Source organism: Bubalus bubalis, chromosome 6, assembly GCF_019923935.1.
Source record: "Bubalus bubalis isolate 160015118507 breed Murrah chromosome 6, NDDB_SH_1, whole genome shotgun sequence".
Taxonomy (NCBI): Eukaryota; Metazoa; Chordata; class Mammalia; order Artiodactyla; family Bovidae; genus Bubalus; species Bubalus bubalis.
This window is the reverse complement of record NC_059162.1, coordinates 50,048,972-50,067,200: the sequence shown is the minus strand read 5'-3', so window position 1 is coordinate 50,067,200 and position 18,229 is coordinate 50,048,972. Positions and strand designations below refer to the sequence as shown.

At 36.3% G+C, this 18,229-nt stretch overlaps 1 protein-coding gene and 1 non-coding gene across 4 annotated transcripts in view; one reads left to right on the top strand and one right to left on the bottom strand.

The window, feature by feature from the left end:
- The window catches only part of FNBP1L (formin binding protein 1 like), a 124,581-nt gene that overhangs the window by 77,408 nt on the left and 28,944 nt on the right, over positions 1 to 18,229 (top strand). For all 3 annotated transcript variants that reach the window (XM_044944668.1, XM_025288242.3, XM_044944667.1), the window contains exons 3-6: positions 3,950 to 4,003; positions 5,282 to 5,429; positions 6,095 to 6,157; positions 14,995 to 15,099. In XM_044944668.1, the coding sequence (XP_044800603.1) occupies positions 3,950 to 4,003; positions 5,282 to 5,429; positions 6,095 to 6,157; positions 14,995 to 15,099 (370 nt within the window). The remainder of the gene's footprint in view (positions 1 to 3,949; positions 4,004 to 5,281; positions 5,430 to 6,094; positions 6,158 to 14,994; positions 15,100 to 18,229) is intronic.
- LOC112585912 lies at positions 8,491 to 8,597 on the bottom strand. Its single transcript, XR_003110479.3, has one exon. It is a non-coding gene; the product is annotated as a U6 spliceosomal RNA (small nuclear RNA).

Sequence of the window (18,229 nt, the reverse complement as noted above, 5' to 3'; positions counted from 1 at the left end):
TTAGTTTTTCTGTATCTGTGATGCATGATCCTAAGGTACTGAGAAAACATGAATGAAAGACACATGCATCAAAGCAAAGTAGTAGCTTATCTATGACATCTATTACAATATGTATCTGTATAAAACTTTAATTCCTGATTTATAACACAGTACTCAAAACATGTGTTACATATAAAAACTACTTTTCATAATTGGTTGCTTGGAGAGTCTCTGAATTTAGAAGAGTGGGAAATTTTTTTCATAAACAGTAGCCTAGGGAAACTGACACTAAGGGCAGATTTTTAGAAAATTTTTATTTTATAGTGAAGTATAGTTGATTAACAATGTTGTATTACTTTCAAGTGTACAGCACAGTGATTCAGTTACACATATAAATGTACCCATTCTTTTCCTTTTCCATTTACTTTATTACAGAGTCTTGAGCTGAGTTCCCTGTACTATAAAGAAGGTACTTATTGGCTATCTATTTTAAATATAGCATTGTGTACCTGTCAATCTGAAACTCCCAATCTATCCCACCCCCTCCCTTTTCTCTCCTGGTAACTATAAGTTTTTCTCTTAAGTCTGTGACTCTGTGTCTGTTTTGTAAATAAGTCTTTTGTAATAAGCGATATCATATGGTATATGTCTGTCTTTGACCTCCTTTTAGTATGATAATCTTCAGGTCTATCCATGTTGCTACAACTGGCATTATTTCATTGATTTTAATGGCTGAGTAATACTCTGGGGCGGGGTGTGTGTGTATAAACTTTATCCATTCATCTGTGAGTGGATATTTAGGTTGCTTCCATGCCTTAGCTATTGTAAACAGTGCTGCAGAGAACATTGAGGTGCAGGTATTCGTTCAAACCATGTTCTTCTCTGGATATATGCTCAGGAGTGGGATTGCTATATCATATGGTAGCTCAGTTTTCAGTTTCTTAAGGAACCATACTGTTCTCCATAGTAACTGCACCAATTTACATTCTCACTAACAGTGTCGGAGAGTTCTAAGGGCAGACTTCTTGAGAGAGATTAATTGCCTGAAGTATTTTTAGTTTAGGAGCAACGTGCATGTTTTACCCTTACATACTTAACGTAAGCCAGAGATTTATTTGACCTAATAAGCGTATTATGTTAAAAATTCAAAGCAGGGATTTGTGGGACTTAGTAACCAATCACACCTTGGAATGAATTTTTGCTGACTTCAGACTATTTTCTTAGAAAGCCCAACTGAGATCAGATGCTTTGAGGAACATCTTTTTTTTGTGGGGATAAATTCTCTTGGTATGCTTTTATCATAAATTTTTTTAATTAGAAAAACTGTAATACATTTACATATGAATCACTTCTCAGTCGCCCTCCCTAGAAATATTAATAGTTTGTTGTGTCATCATCTCCTAGCAGAAGCTTTGATTTAGTGGACTACAAGAACATTTTGGATTATGCTGTAGTTTCTCTAATGGCAGGGTTCACTTGGATGGAGTCTTTATTGTCTTATATATGGTTTCTAAGGGCTTTACTGGTCCTTGGGAAGAGTTGCCTGTAGGTGGGTAACTTTTACAGAAGAGATGCAAGAGCAATTTTTAAAAATTGCTGAGTTTTAAGACGGCATGCTCAAAAGGTAAACGTATTATTACTTTCTTCTTCCCCTTCCCTCTTGTGGTATAGGTGCTCTTCCTCCCAGAAGCTAGAGATCAAATTAGTGTTGTTTAGGCTATGTTTAAAGTATGAGTATCTTAAGACTTTAGTGTTAATGTCTGTGGCAGTAGCCATAGTCTTTCAAGTGTCAGAAGCCCAAATTATATTGGTTTAAGCAAAGAAAAAAATGTATGGCTTATGTGACTGAGAAGTTTAGGGATCTGGGTACTCAGAAAAGTAAGAATTTCTTTTTCTCCTGATTTTGCTATCCTCTCTGTTGATATAATTCCCAAGTAGCCTCTTTAGGGTTGTGTCCTATCAATTTAACTTTAGAATAAAGAGAACATATTGATAAACAACAAGGACCTACTTACTGTGGAGCATAGGGAACTCAGTGCAATATTCTATAATAATCTAAATGGTAAAAGAATTTGAATAAGAATAGATACATTTAAAGTTATAACTGGGCTTCCCTGGTGGCTCAGATGGAAAAGACTCTGCCTGCAGTGTCAGAGACCTAGGTTCGATCCCTGGGTCAGGAAGATCCCCTGGAGAAAGAAATGGTAACTGAATCACTTTGCTCTGCACCTGAAACTAAAACCACATTGTTAATCAACTGCACTCCAATATAAAATAAAAATTTAAAAAGAGAACATCTCTTACCAAGAATTTCAAGAGAAGTTTTAGGATTGACTTTGGCATGGATTTATGGATCTGAAAGTGTTCCTGTGGGACTTCCCTCATGGTCCAGTGGTTAAGACTGTGCTTCCACTGCAGCAGGCCTAGGTTCAATCCCTGGTGGGGGAACTAAGATCCCACGTGCCATAGGATGTGGCCAAAAAAAGAAAAAGGTGTTCCTGAACTGTTACATGTGGCCAGCACGCCACAACTACATAGGCATGACAATAGAGGAGCTGTAGTTTAGGATATACTCAGTTGTACTAGAATAATAACTCCCAAATCTCATGGGCTAAGCAGAAAAAGCTTATTTCTTGCTCATGCAAAGTCAGCCACAAGGCTAGGTGATAATGCTCTAGTAGTCCATGTGGTAACTGAAGAATTCATATTCTTTTCATCTTTATCTTAACATGAAACTTCCACAGTTGCTTCTGCAGAGAATGAGGAAGCCCAGGGTATGAGCCATAAAGCTTTAGCTTGGTATTTACACAAAAGTTAGAGCCCATTATACAGAATTAGCCACAACTGGAAGTGGGCTGGAAAATGTATGAAATAACAAGGTTTTTTTGGTGAGCAGAAATGTGTCTGCTACAAACTGTTACAAATAAAATAGCATAGTAAGTGATGTAGGTATGCAAAGACAGTGTGTTGATTATAACCTGTAACTCTAAATAATGCTTAAAATGCTGATATACAAAAAACTGTTCAGAATTTGACACTACTTGCTCTTTGGAATGTTCTTTGTCCAAATTTGACTTGTTTTTGTTTAAAGTAATTTATGGGTTCATGGTTTAAAATCACTGACTTTAAAAGTAATTTCTGGAATGCAATCAATTTATAGGTTGGAGACTGTAGTGATAACCATAATACCATAAATTAATCAATTACCTCATAATTGCTAATTTCCATGAATATTATAGTTTCAGTTTCAATTCAGTTTAGTCTCTTGGTTGTGTCCGACTCTTTGCGACCCCATGAATCGCAGCATGCCAGGCCTCCCTGTTCATCACCATCTCCCGGAGTTCACTCAAACTCACGTCCATTGAGTCGGTGATGCCATCCAGCCATCTCATCCTCTGTAGTATATCTCAAATTATTTGTAATGACAGACTGGATTCTTTTAAAGTGTCGACTGATGCTTTTATAAAATACAAAGGGTTTTGAATACTTGAAAAATGATGTAAAAATAGACATGAAATGCCCTACATTTTTTGCTGTTAGATTCAACGTTTATAAAATTACTTTCAACTTCTGTACTTAGCTTGTTGTGGATCGTAATGAAGAGTAAGTGGACTTTTACTTAGTCCATGGATCATGTTTTGAGGAGCATGCTATAAAGGACTGTGGTTAATGCTTTGCAAATACTGTCTCCTTTAATTCTCATATATGGGGTAGAGGTTACTGTTACCATCATTTATAGAAAACAGGGCATAGAGAGGGGTTTTATGTGACCCATGTAGTCCAGTTTGACTCCAGAGTCCGTGTGCTTGTCTGCCTCTGATTTTGCAGAGATGAAATGATAGATGATCATGTTACTGTGTTAATTACTTTACATCATTAAATTCTTGGTTTAATGAAATTGGAGACTTTTAGAATGTAAGTCAATTTCGACAACAGCATTTTTAACAAATTTTAAAAAATCTTCCTATAGAAATCTGGTTAAGAAGTACTGTCCCAAACGTTCCTCCAAAGATGAAGAGCCAAGGTAAATTACATACCTATTTATTATTGCTTATGAAAATTTAAAAGAGTATATTTTTGTTATTTAGTAAAATAAATATTATACCATTAGCTTTTTATAAAAATTTTAACAAGATTTGTATCATAATAAAAAATTATGTTTATGAAAGAGGAAAGGACTATTTTTTCTTATGAGAATGCATATTTCAGTGGGCTTGATGATAGCTTTTTAGAATAGTTGATGTATGAGTTCTAAGTAATAGCTGGATTGGGACTCCACTTGAATGATGTAGTCTCCAGAAGAGAAGGGTATTTTTTTCCATACTTTATTTTGCAGTTGTCAGCTTGTTAGATTCTTGATTTTTCTTTTACAAATAGTAAAACAATTTAGCTGGTTGGGTTAAAGGGGTAATGAAAAGGAATAGGTTTTCGGAGTAATTTTGGAACTCTGAATAAATGTTTAGGGATTGCCTACGAGCTTTCTGGCATTCTTACACAGGGGGATACGTGGATGGTTGTAAAATGCAGAAACAAAAAGAAACTGGATGGTTGTAAAATGCAGAAACAAAGACTAAACTTAAAACAACTTTGTGTATGATTGTCAGTTATTTAGAGGATTCTTTGGTTTAGTGTTAATGGAGTCCTGTCTGAGCTGTGTGCCTTCAGCTTACGTAAGAACGTTCCGGCAGTGTATTCAAGTAGATCTGTACATTTTAATACAGTTATTTTCTTTGTCTTTCTCCTTCCTTCCACACACATTTCTTTTTACCCTTATTTCTGCCCCTTCTTACCCTCTGTGGTGCCAACCAAAGTGGCACTTCACTTCCATTCAGGATGTGGGCAGGCATACAGGCAGCTGTGTCCAGAGCTGATAGCAAAATTGTTTGTAGATCACCCATCGAGATGCATTTGAGTGGTATGATTGGCAGGTTCTGTCCTGGAGAGCAAGCACATCATCTCTGCAACAGGCTCAGCTGCCAAGCCTAGGAATCCAACCAAGTTCATTCCCAAGCTCAGGCCAGTCAGTTGGCAACGTAAGAGATTCCAGTATGCCAAAAGAGCTTGCAGGTAGTATTCTTATTATTTTTTGACCCCCAAATCCTTTTATTTATAAATTATGACTACCTGGAAATATATAAACATGTACAACTTGAGCTTAATGCAGAGCTTAATTTAGAGCTAGTAGCCGAGATTTAGGATGCATATGTTAAAATTGGTTAAGTGTCAGGTTTGATCTGTATCTCACAAAAATATTTGTAATGAGAATAAAAATAAATTTTGCCATTTTTAATGTTTTTGTCAGGTTTACTTCGTGTATAGCCTTTTTTAACATCCTTAACGAGTTAAATGACTATGCAGGACAGCGAGAAGTAGTAGCAGAAGAAATGGCCCACAGAGTTTATGGTGAATTAATGAGATATGCTCATGATCTGAAAACTGAAAGAAAAATGGTAATTTTTTTTATCATTTTTATACAGTTATAATAGCATATAATGTTGTCACAGAAATGAAGTAATTACTTTGCCTTTTAAAATTATGTATGTTCATTCAGCGTGAACTGGTTTTCTACTTCACTACATTTCTTCTAGCTTAAATTATCTCAAGACATTCTTGCTAATTTGTGATCATTTTGGATTTAAGACTGAGGTTTGGTAAACTCTAGCCAGCACGCCAACTCTAGCTTACTGCCTATTTTTGTTTTCTAGTTACCATGAGCTCAGAATGGTGTTTACATTTTTAGATAGTTACTTACATATTGCGGGTGGCCACTTCTGCATTACATTAGCAGAGTTGAATATTTGCAAGAGACCATGTGGTTTCCAACACCTAAAATATTTATCTGACCCATTATAAAAAACTTTTTCTACCCCTATTCTCTATAATCATGTATTTTTCTAGAGATTATATGTCTTAAAGATTATATTTGAAGTATTTAAATAATATTCTAGGAAATGCATTTTAGAGAGTTTTTGTCTTCCTGAGTCTTGATAAAGTTACATAATTAGTACCTTGAAAATAAATTAAGTGAAAAGTCTTTTGGGAGAGGCCTTTAGGCTTTAATTGGTGTTTAAATGTAATTTTAAAATTTGTTTTTTTTGGTTGTTATCACCTTTAGCATCTTCAAGAGGGACGAAAAGCTCAGCAATACCTCGACATGTGTTGGAAACAGATGGATAATGTGAGTTATAATGTTTTCATGTTTGACATAAATTTTCGTAGACTGATTTAGCCCTGAATTCTCTTATGTGTGTTCATGCTCAGTTGCTCGTTGGTGTCCAACTCTTCGCAACCCCATGGACTGGAGCCTGTCAGGCTCCTCTGTCCTTGAAATTTTTCATGCAGGAATATTCGAGTGGGTTGCCATTTCCTACTCGAGGAAATCTTCCCGCCCCAAGAAACAAACCCATGTCTCCTGTCGTTGGCAGGCAGATTCTTTACTACTGTGCCACTTGGGAAGCCAAGTTCTCTTGTTTCTTATCTATTTGAGTTTAATAGTTCTCATTGTAGTAGTATTCTTAATTTGACACTGATGTAAATAGAGAATGTGAGATCATTGTGTCCGTTTTCCTTTTTTTTTTCTTTTTTTTTTCTGTATGGTTCTGTACTTTGTAACAACTCTGTAATCTTCAGGTATCTGTAGACATTTAGGAAGATTCTTTTTGTCTTTGCAGTTGTTATTGTAAAGTATTGGTAGAGGATAGAAGTAATAAGGAAATAGTGATATATCTTAGAAGACCATTTGACTGAGACAAAGAGAACCTGGGTTCTAGTTCTGCCTTTCCCTTAGCATCTGATTTTTTTCATGACTTCATCTTTAGTAAATGAAAAATGAAGACAGCGGACTAGATTATATAAAATGTTTCTTCCAGTTCACTGGATCTCTAATAATGTAAATGTAAGATTCTAATCAGTGCTGATTGAGAATTCTTAGGTATATTAATAGTCTGTTTTCATTTTGTTTTGATTTTATTTGATTGGTTTCAGCAAGACTTTAAGGGAGTGTTTACATTTATTAAATTTAAAATTGCCTTAACTAGCATCCTTAGTACTGCCACCTAATGAGTGTGTATGTGTGTGTGTCTTTCGTTTGCACAAAATAACAAACTCCTACACTCAGGAGTTATTGGTTCCTTTAAAGACTGGAGTTGACACAAATCATTCCTGTTGATATGTGCTGATTTACCTTTAGAATAATTGTTACTAAGCATAGTTGTAAGAGTCATAAGAAGGCATCAAAAAATGTAGGAGAGATTTAAGACATTAACAGTATTGTGAAATAAAGGTGAGTTCAGCTCAGGTATATTGAAGATACCCACAATATGTATTGAGTTTGATATAAAAGCAAATATGATAATGATCTTGTTTTTGTGGAGCCTACAGTATAGTGAGAGACACACAAATACAAATTTTGTGTAATATGGAGAAATATATGCAGGATTCATTTTCTAGTCCCATGTCTTCATGTCTAATCAAGGAAATGAAATTGTAATATGTCTAACACATTTGAAATAATTGACAGATTTAAAGAACTAGCAGGGGTAGGTTGAATTAGTGATGGAGTATTGAGTATTGAGGGGAAAATTGACAGCTGTTATTGCCGGGAGAAATAACAATAACCTCAGATATGCAGATGACACCACCCTTATGGCAGAAAGTGAAGAGGAACTCAAAAGCCTCTTGATGAAAGTGAAAGTGGAGAGTGAAAAAGTTGGCTTAAAGCTCAACATTCAGAAAACAAACATCATGGCATCCGGTCCCATCACTTCATGGGAAATAGATGGGTAAATTGTGGAAACAGTGTCAGACTTTATTTTGGGGGGCGCCAAAATCACTGCAGATGGTGACTGCAGCCATGAAATTAAAAAGATGCTTACTCCTTGGAAGGAAACTTATGACCAACCTGGATTGCATATTCAAAAGCAGAGACATTACTTTGCCAACGAAGGTTCATCTAGTCAAGGCTATGGTTTTTCCTGTGGTCATGTATGGATGTGAGAGTTGGACTGTGAAGAAGGCTGAGCACCGAATTGATGCTTTTGCACTGGGGTGTATAAAGTTTGAATCTTTAAGGGTTAACCCTTTAATGAAAAGTGGCAGGAACTCTGGACAGGCCAAGGGAGACAACAGAGAACCTTGTCTCTACCTGAAGGTCAAGGAGTGGGAGGTATCCTGTGAGAAGGTTAAACCTTTTGACCTTGTAGTTAATGAGGTTTGCACTATATGAATAGTTTTGTAATGCCCAAGACAAAAAATTGACCTTGTATAAGTGGTTAGGTAAACAGAAAATGTTGACATCCTGTGCTTGCTTCTTAGTAATTCTCAGAATACAGGTAGCAAGGTATATGTTTTCCAGACAAGAAGTTGGAAGAGTTTCCTCTGTGGAATTTAATTAGGTTGAGAGGAAAAGACTTAAAGATACAGGCACCATGGTTTCTCCAAGGAAACTGCCAGTTAGCTTTTATTTATTTATTTATTTTTTGGTTTCATTCACTTTATTATTCCCTTTATAAAATAAATATGGAACGCTTCACGAATTTGCGTGTCATCCTTGCACAGGGGCCATGCTAATCTTCTCTGTATCGTTCCAATTTTAGTATATGTGCTGCCGAAGCGAGCACTGCCAGTTAGCTTTTAAAATAAGAAGAGCAGATTGGCAGAAATCTCCAGACATAAACAGCAAAGTATACAGGGGAAAAAAAAAAAAAGCAACTTTGAAGAAACAGTGACTATGAAAGGAAATAGAAATTAAAAATGAAAAGCAAACAAGCAAAACACCCACAACTATTATTAACATTTTTCATAGGGAATAGAGAAATGATTACATCCTTGAAATAGGAACAAGATACTATTAAGAAAGGAACATACAAAGAACAAAAAAGAACTTTATGAAAAGCTCACTGGAAAGAATGAAATTGAAGAAGTCTTCAGTTCAGTCGCTCAGTCGTGTCCGACTCTTTGCGACCCCATGAATTGCAGCACGCCAGGCCTGCCTGTCCATCACCAACTCCCAGAGTTCACTCAGACTCACGTCCATCGAGTCAGTGATGCCATACAGCCATCTCATCCTCTGTCGTCCCCTTCTCCTCCTGCCCCCAATCCCTCCCAGCATCCGAGTCTTCTCCAATAAGTCAACTCTTCGCATGAGGTGGCCAAAGTACTGGAGTTTCAGCTTCAGCATCATTCCCTCCAAAGAAATCCCAGGGCTGATCTCCTTCAGAATGGACTGGTTGGATCTCCTTGCAGTCCAAGGGACTCTCAAGAGTCTTCTCCAACACCACAGTTCAAAAGCATCAATTCTTCGGCACTCAGCCTTCTTCACAGTCCAACTCTCACATCCATACATGACTGCTGGAAAAACCATAGCCTTGACTACACGGACCTTTGTTGGCAAAGTAATGTCTCTGCTTCTGAATATGCTATTTAGGTTGGTCATAAGTTTCCTTCCAAGGAGTAAGTGTCTTTTAATTTCATGGCTGCAGTCACCATCTGCAGTGATTTTGGAGCCCCCAAAAATAAAGTCTGACACTGTTTCCACTGTTTCCCCATCTATTTCCCATGAAGTGATGGGACCAGATGCCATGATCTTCATTTTCTGAATGTTGAGCTTTAAGCCAACTTTTTCACTCTCCACTTTCACTTTCATCAAGAGGCTTTTGAGTTCCTCTTCACTTTCTGCCATAAGGGTGGTGTCATCTGCATATCTGAGGTTATTGAGATTTCTCCCGGCATTCTTGATTCCACCTTGTGCTTCTTCCAGCCCAGCGTTTCTCATGATGTACTCTGCATATAAGATAAATAAACAGGGTGACAATATACAGCCTTGATGTACTCCTTTTCCTATTTGGAACTTGTCTGTTGTTCCATGTCCAGTTCTTACTGTTGCTTCCTGACCTGCATACAGATTTCTCAAGAGGCAGGTCAGGTGGTCTGCTATTCCCATCTCTTGAAGAATTTTCCACAGTTTATTGTGATCCACACAGTCAAAGGCTTTGGCATAGTCAATAAAGCAGAAATAGATGTTTTTCTGGAACTCTCTTGCTTTTTCCATGATCCAGTGGATGTTGCCAATTTGATCTCTGGTTCCTCTGCCTTTTCTAAAACCAGCTTGAACATCAGGAAGTTCACGGTTCACATATTGCTGAAGCCTGGCTTGGAGAATTTTGAGCATTACTAGTGTGTGAAATGAGTGCAATTGTGTGATAGTTTGAGCATTCTTTGGCATTGCCTTTCTTTGGGATTGGAATGAAAACTGACCTTTTCCAGTCGTGTGGCCACTGCTGAGTTTTCCAAATTTGCTAGCATATTGAGTGCAGCACTTTCACAGCTTCATCTTTCAGGATTTGAAAGAGCTCAACTGAAATTCCATCACCTCCACTAGCTTTGTTCGTAGTGATGCTTTCTAAGGCCCACTTGACTTCACATTCCAGGATGTCTGGCTCTAGGTGAATGATCACACCATCGTGATTATCTGGGTCGTGAAGATCTTCTTGCCACCTCTTCTTAATATCTTCTGCTTCTGTTAGGTCCATACCATTTCTGTCCTTTATCGAGCCCATCTTTGCATGAAATGTTCCCTTGGTATCTCTAATTTTCTTGAAGAGATCTCTAGTCTTTGCCATTCTGTTGTTTTAAAATAGAGCAAAATGACAGGGATTGAAAATATAGAAAAAATATGAGAGAATTAGAGGATTCATCCTGTAGATTGATTTTCAAGGTAAGAATCATCTTAAAAAATAGAAAACATAGAAAATGGATAGGGAAAATTAATTCAGGAAGAAAATTTTCCCAGAATAGAAAGACATGGGTTTCTAGACGAAAGGATTTTCCAAGTGCCCAGCACAGTTACAAGACATAGCTTAATGAAATTTCAGAACAGTTAGAGGGAGACAATCCTACCAAACTCCATAGAGGAAAAAACAAAATATAAAATAAATATGTTTTATGCAAACGATCGGGGATCAGGAAGCCAGAACAATGAAGTAGTACTTTTACATGTCTGAAAGAAGAGAGTTTCCTACTCAAGAGTTTCATACCCAGTTAAACTTTATTAAAATAGATGGAAAGGCTTGGAGTCTTGGAGACTCAAAAAATTATCTCCCACAAACCTTCTTTTAGGAAGCTACTGCTGAATGTGTTCTAGCAAAATAGAGAAATGAACCAAGAAAGGGGAAGGTGTAGAGCTAGAGATTAATTCAAATTAAGGGAGAGTTGAAAGGAATTCCCAGGAAATGGTGAAGGGAAATCCCAAGGTAACAGTAGGCCTAGTTGGGTAATCAGTCCAAATTTCAGCAGGTTAAAAACCTCTTGAGTTATTGATTTCATTAGGAAAATAAAATTAATAGAATTGTGAATGTAGTTGAATTAATTGAGGAGAGGTTTAAAGAACTGGAGACACCAGGGTTAAATTAGAGAAGAGTACATTGGAAACTAAAGCAATTTTTTTTAAGAAAGAGACATTAATTTCAGGATAAAAAAATGTACACAGGAAAGTAAATATATCACATGTTCAGTTCTGAATAGCTTTTGCAAAGTCATGGTAATTTGAATTAAATTTTAAATAATTCAGGAGCCATTTTGTGCAGATGGTATTTCTTGGGACACATGGAAGAAACAACACAAAACCAGTTTGGAGGGATGTTTCCATATTCTAAGCTACATTGGGATCCCATCAAAAAAACAAACACAAAAAAAACAAGCAAACATCAAACCAGTCAACAAAACGCATAAAAACCAAACAAAAACACCAAACAAACCAAAAGTCCTGCTTAAAATGAGCTTAAATACATGTGATTATTTATATTATAAAGAGATTGAGATGCATAATAAATATTAACTCAGTTTTGCCTATAATTTTTTTCTTTACAGTCTTATGATATCTGATGTTTAAAGTGCATGGTTTGTGATAGTAAAATTTCTAATTTAGAAAAATTTCACTCTGAGTATGCATGCAATTTTACACATTTCACAGTAGCAACACCTTAAAGTTACTTTCCTTTTTAAATTGAGGTAGAGTTGGTTTATAATATTGTGTTGGTTTCAAGTGTACAGCAAAGTGATTCAGTTTTATATATATCTATATGAATTTTTTCAGATTGTTTTCCATTACAGATCAGATCAAATCAGATCAGTCGCTTAGTCGTGTCCGGCTCTTTGCAACCCCATGAATCGCAGCACGCCAGACCTCCCTGTCCGTCACCAACTCCCGGAGTTCACTCAGACTCACGTCCATCGAGTCAATGATGCCATCCAGCCATCTCATCCTCTGTCGTCCCCTTCTCCTCCTGCTCCCAATCCCTCCCAGCATCAGAGTCTTTTCCAATGAGTCAACTCTTTGCATGAGGTGGCCAAAGTACTGGAGTTTCAGCTTCAGCATCAGTCCTTCCAATGAACACCCAGGACTGATCTCCCTTAGAATGGACTGGTTGGATCTCCTTGCAGTCCAAGGGACTCTCAAGAGTCTTCTCCAACACCACAGTTCAAAGGCATCAATTCTTCAGCACTCAGCCTTCTTCACAGTCCAACTCTCACATCCATACATGACCACAGGAAAAACCATAGCCTTGACTAGACGAACCTTTGTTGGCAAAGTAATGTCTCTGCTTTTGAATATGCTATCTAGGTTGGTCATAACTTTCCTTCCAAGGAGTAAGTGTCTTTTAATTTCATGGCTGCAGTCACTATCTGTCGTGATTTTGGAGCCCCAAAAAATAAAGTCTGACACTGTTTCCATTGTTTCCCCATCTATTTCCCATGAAGTGATGGGACCGGATTCCGTGATCTTCGTTTTCTGAATGCTGAGCTTTAAGAGAGTGAATGCCAACTTTTTCACTTTCCATTTTCACTTTCATCAAGAGGCTTTTGAGTTCCTCTTCACTTTTTGCCATAAGGGTGGTGTCATCTGCATATCTAAGGTTATTGATATTTCTCCTGGCAATCTTGATTCTAGTTTGTGTTTCTTCCAGTCCAACGTTTCTCATGATGTACTCTGAAGATATTGAATATAGTTCCTTGTAAATCCTGTTGCTTATCTGTTTTATGTATAGTAGTTTGTATCTGTTAACCCCGTACTGTTGTTCCATGTCCAATTCTAACTGTTGCTTCCTGACCTGCATACAGGTTTCTCAAGAGGCAGATCAGGTGGTCTGGTATTCCCATGTCTTCAGAATTTTCCACAGTTTATTGTGATCCACACAGTCAAAGGCTTTGGCATAGTCAATAAAGCAGAAATAGATGTTTTTCTGGAACTCTCTTGCTTTTTCAATGATCCAGCGGATGTTGGCAGTTTGATCTCTGCTTCCTCTGCCTTTTCTAAAACCAGCTTGAACATTTGGAAGTTCACGGTTCACGTATTGCTGAAGCCTGGCTTGGAGAATTTTGAGCATTATTTTACTAGCGTGTGAGATGAGTGCAATTGTGCGGTAGTTTGAGCATTCTTTGGCATTGCCTTTCTTTAGGATTGGAGTGAAAACTTACGTTTTCCAGTCCTGTGGCCACTGCTGAGTTTTCCAAATGTGCTCGCATATTGAGTGCAGCACTTTCACAGCATCATCTGTCAGGATTTGCAATAGCTCAACTGAACTTTGTACTCCTAGTTTAACCCTCTTCCCCCCTTTCTCTTTTGGTAATGATTAAGTTTGTTTTCTATGTCTGTGAGTCTGTTTCTGTTCTGCATATATCGTCATTTGTATTTGTTTTTTAACTTTCATTTATAAGTGATATTATATAATGTTTGTCTGACTTACTTTGCTTAGTATGATATTCTCTAGGTCCATCCATGTTGCTGCCTATGATAATATTTCATTCCTTATGGCCAAGTAACATCCATTGTGTGTGTGTGTGTATATATATACATAGCACATCTTCTTAAACCAGTTGTCTGTTGATGGGCATTTGGGTTGTTTCCATGGCTTAGCTATTAATATTATAAATGATGCTGCTGTGAATATTGTGATGCATGTATTTTTTAATCTTTTCTGGATATATGCCCAGGAGTGCACTGCTAGATCATACGGTAGTTCTGTTTTTAGTTTCTTGAGAAAACTGCATGCTGGTTTCCACAGTGGCTACACCAATTCACATTCCTACTGTGTAGAACAGTTCCTTTTTCTCCGTACCCTCTTCAGCATTCATTATTTGTAGACTTTTTGATGATAGTCATTCTGAACAGTGTGAGGTGATACTTCTTTGTGGTTTTGATTTGCATTTCTCTAATAATTACCTATATTGAGCACCTTTTCATGTGTCCGTTCACCATCTGTATGTCGTCTTTGGAGAAATTCTAGATCTGCCCACTTTTTGATTGTTCTTTTTTTTTTGTTTTTAAATACTGAGTTGTATGTGTTTGTATATTTTGAATGTTAACCCCTTGTCAGTCACATCATTTGCAAACATTTTTTCCTGTTCCATAGGTCTTTTCATTTTGTTGATGCTTTTCTTTGCAAAGGCTTTTAAAAGTTTGATTAGGTCCCATTTGTTTATTTTTTGCTTTTACTTCTTTTGCCTCGGGAGACTGATCTAAGAACATATTATATCTGAGAATGTTTTGCTTATGTTCTCTTTTAGGAGTTTAATGGTGCCCTGTTTTATGTTACTGTCTTTAACGTTTTGAATTTATTCGTACATATGTGAGGGGGTGTCCTAATTTCATTGATTTACACATAGCTGTCCAGCTTTCCCAACACCACTTGCAAAAGAGATTGTCTTTTCTCCATTTAATATTCTTGGCTTCTTTGTTAAAGAGGTGTGTTGGCTAATTTCTGCATTCTCTGTTCTGTTCCATTGACCTGATGTCTTTTTTGTGCCAGTATCATACTGTTTTGATAACTGTAGCTTCATAGTACTGTCTTATATCTAGAAGGGTTTTGCCTCCAGCTTTCTCCTTTTTCCTCAGGATTGCTTTGGCAGTACTGGTCTTTTGTGGTTCCATGTATTGTTTATTAGTATTAGTATTGTTTATTAACTTTTAAATGAGATAACTCTAATTTTATTTTACAGTATTTTAATTTTTTTTAACAGAGTAAAAAGAAATTTGAAAGAGAATGTAGAGAGGCTGAGAAGGCACAACAGAGTTATGAAAGATTGGATAATGACACGAATGCAACCAAGGCAGATGTTGAAAAGGTAAGAAATAATTCAAGCTGACTTTAATATCAAAATATTATTACTTGCATATGGAGCATAGTTACAATATTCATGTTGGTATTAGAGTTTCTGCAAGAGATACTGTACATCTAAAATACACAAATAGAGGCTGGGTGGACAAAAAAAAAATAAATAAAATAAAATAAAATACACAAATATTTGTGTACTTTAAATTACAATTCTGGTCTGAGAAAGTAAACAAAATTAACAATGTCAACTGCATTCAAAGTGCATAGGAAAGATGTAATTGCTCATAGGAATAAGCTTCTATCCTATTCCAAAATAAGACAGAAAGTCTAAGGTATGTTGATAGGGTATGCAGATAGAGGCTGGATAGTGTGCTTCTCAACTTTACAGAAAGGAAAACATGATAAAACTGTCAGAAATGTGATTTATCGCTATTTGTTTATTAGTTCAATTCATTCACTCATTTTGGAAGGCTGAATTCTCTCTTGTCATTGACTGAGTCTGGGCCAGAAGTTCTATAACATAACTGTTGGTAGGGTCAGTCCTATAACTTTTGTGGCTTAGCTTTTCCTTCTCCCTTGCTGTACGCTCTTTATCTTAGGATGTTTGACACAGTGATAGTGTTGAAATGTTGGAGTTTTGAAATATAGACGAACCTTACTGTGTTCTTTTTGTATATACAAAGGTCCACCATTAGTATATTTTCTCCTTAGAATTTTATAATATTCTATAGCATCAGAAGAAGAAAAAGTAAGGAGAAAGGAATACTTTATTTTCTACCTTCCATTTGCTTTACCAATTTTTAAAAAACCCTAAAATCATAAACATTTTAGGTTACAGTTACCTTAAAGATCTTCTGCTATAACTTATGCTTTTATCTTGTCTACCCTATTTTTAATAACCTACACCTCTTATGATAGTAAGTTGCCTGTCACTGGAAATATAGAAACTTAAAATAGCCTGTTCATTAAAAAAAAAAAAAATTACCATTTCCTTATATTGACCCCACTCATCTCCCTGTTCACTTTCAGTTTGTAAAAAAACTGAAGTAACAAATCTATTTTTCTCATAAATAGGTATTTAGATATTTTTAGCAGATTCTCTACCCATAGATGAACTGTCTGTTTCTTCAACTATTCTACATATGAAATATCTTCAAGTTACCTTTCACTATGCCTACTTCCATTTAGATATCATTTAATTAACCAATATTCCACTTAAAGTATGTTGTATCAAATGGCGTATAGTTCAATTTGATCAGTTCTGAGTTTGACTACCTTGCTTGTTTTGAAAACTAAATTTATATTAATTACACCCTAAATGTATATTGGTTTTTTGACAGTTATACCTTAAATGTATATTGTGTATTTGGGGTTTTTTTTGTAGGGTATACATTATACCCTAAATGTATATTCGTTGTTTGGATTAACTTTCATTGAGTTTATGGTTAACTGAAATCCCCATGTCTTTTCATATATGAGGAGTTACAAGTTTATGTGTCTCAGACAGAACTTGTACTGTTGACATTTTAAATGCATATGCTACATCTATGTCAATTACTAGATTTGATCCTGCTGTTGGGTTTTTGGATCCCTGATTTTGATCACTCACTATATTAATTTCCTTCTGCTGCTTCTGCTAAGTTGCTACAGTCGTGTCCGACTCTGTGCAACCCCATAGACGGCAGCCCACCAGGCTCCCCCATCCCTGGGATTCTCCAGGCAAGAACACTGGATTGGGTTGCCATTTCCTTCTCCAATGCAGGAAAGTGAAAAGTGAAAGTGAAGTCACTCAGTCGTGTCCGACTCCTAGCGACCCCATGGACTGCAGCCTACCAGGCTCCTCTGTCCATGGGATTTTCCAGGCAAGAGTACTGGAGTGGGCTGCCATTGCCTTCTAGGCATCATGTAATACACACAATGTGTTAGCATTACTTGATAAAAATGTGGACCACAACACTTGCAAACAGAACTGTTTTATATGTGGGAGTCAGGAGTCTTCCTTGCTGGTTGACACTGACTCCTTAAGAACTCTTCTGATACGTTAATTTAATACATAGTTTGTGTATTAAACAAATTAGGTTTAACTGGACTCTCATTTTTAGCTTATTCATTTCTATCTATGAAGATATCTTTAGAAACTGTTCATACATCTTGAAATCTAGATATAACATGTCTACTAGTTAGTTTGACCTAACTAGTTCAGAACTTTAATGTTTATATCTTCCTTTTATTTTTTTTTTCCTTGTTTGCAGCCCCTTTAATTATTAGAGAATTGGGAAAACTTTGAGGATTTACTTTAGAATCTGCAGAGTAGAGGAATTCTGTTTTCAGTGTCTAGGAAGGGAAGGAAACATAGATTTAAGTAAGTACTGATACAGTTAAAAACAAAAAACAAAGGTGAAGAGGGAGCAGGCCAATTAGTGTATCTCCTAAAGAAAAGGAAGGCAGTTGCACAACACTGAATATATACAACACTATCAAACTATACACTTAAAAATAATTAAGATGGGTAAATTTTATGTGTATTGTGTATTTTGCCACAATTAATTTTTTTTTAATTTAGTGAAATATAAAATAGAAAAAGAAAGCAAAGGCAGTAGATGTGAAAACCAGAATATGTCAGGGAAGGTGTCAGTTGTTTTAGTTTCTAGTCTTATACTTTTTCATAACCTGTTAGAGTCCTTCATCTAGGCTTTAGGTATCATAGCAGTGACGAAATAGGAGGCACCTCCCCTGAAAGAAAGAACCGTGTGGGTAGGGAATACTTGGAATCCTTCATTTCATCATAGTTTGTAAGAGGAGGGAGAAAAGGGAAAGAAGTGAATGAATGTGTTCTTAGAGTGTCAGGTTAGAACTTGAAGTGTATTTTTCTTTAGAAATACTTTAGGAAATGGTGTTTAGTTTCCATAGTACTTATTTATTTTAATCTTCAAGAACACCATGAATTAAATGGATATTTGTGAACTTATTTGAGATCTTGACTACTATGTATATCGGTGTGTCAGTTTGTTTCTGAGTTCAGAAGAACTAACTTGCGGATCTACTGTTAGAAGCTTAGGGATTACAATTATAAAAACTAGGATTAGAATAATGAAGTGTATTCACAATGTGCTTTTATTATTTTCAGAGAAGTCTCATGT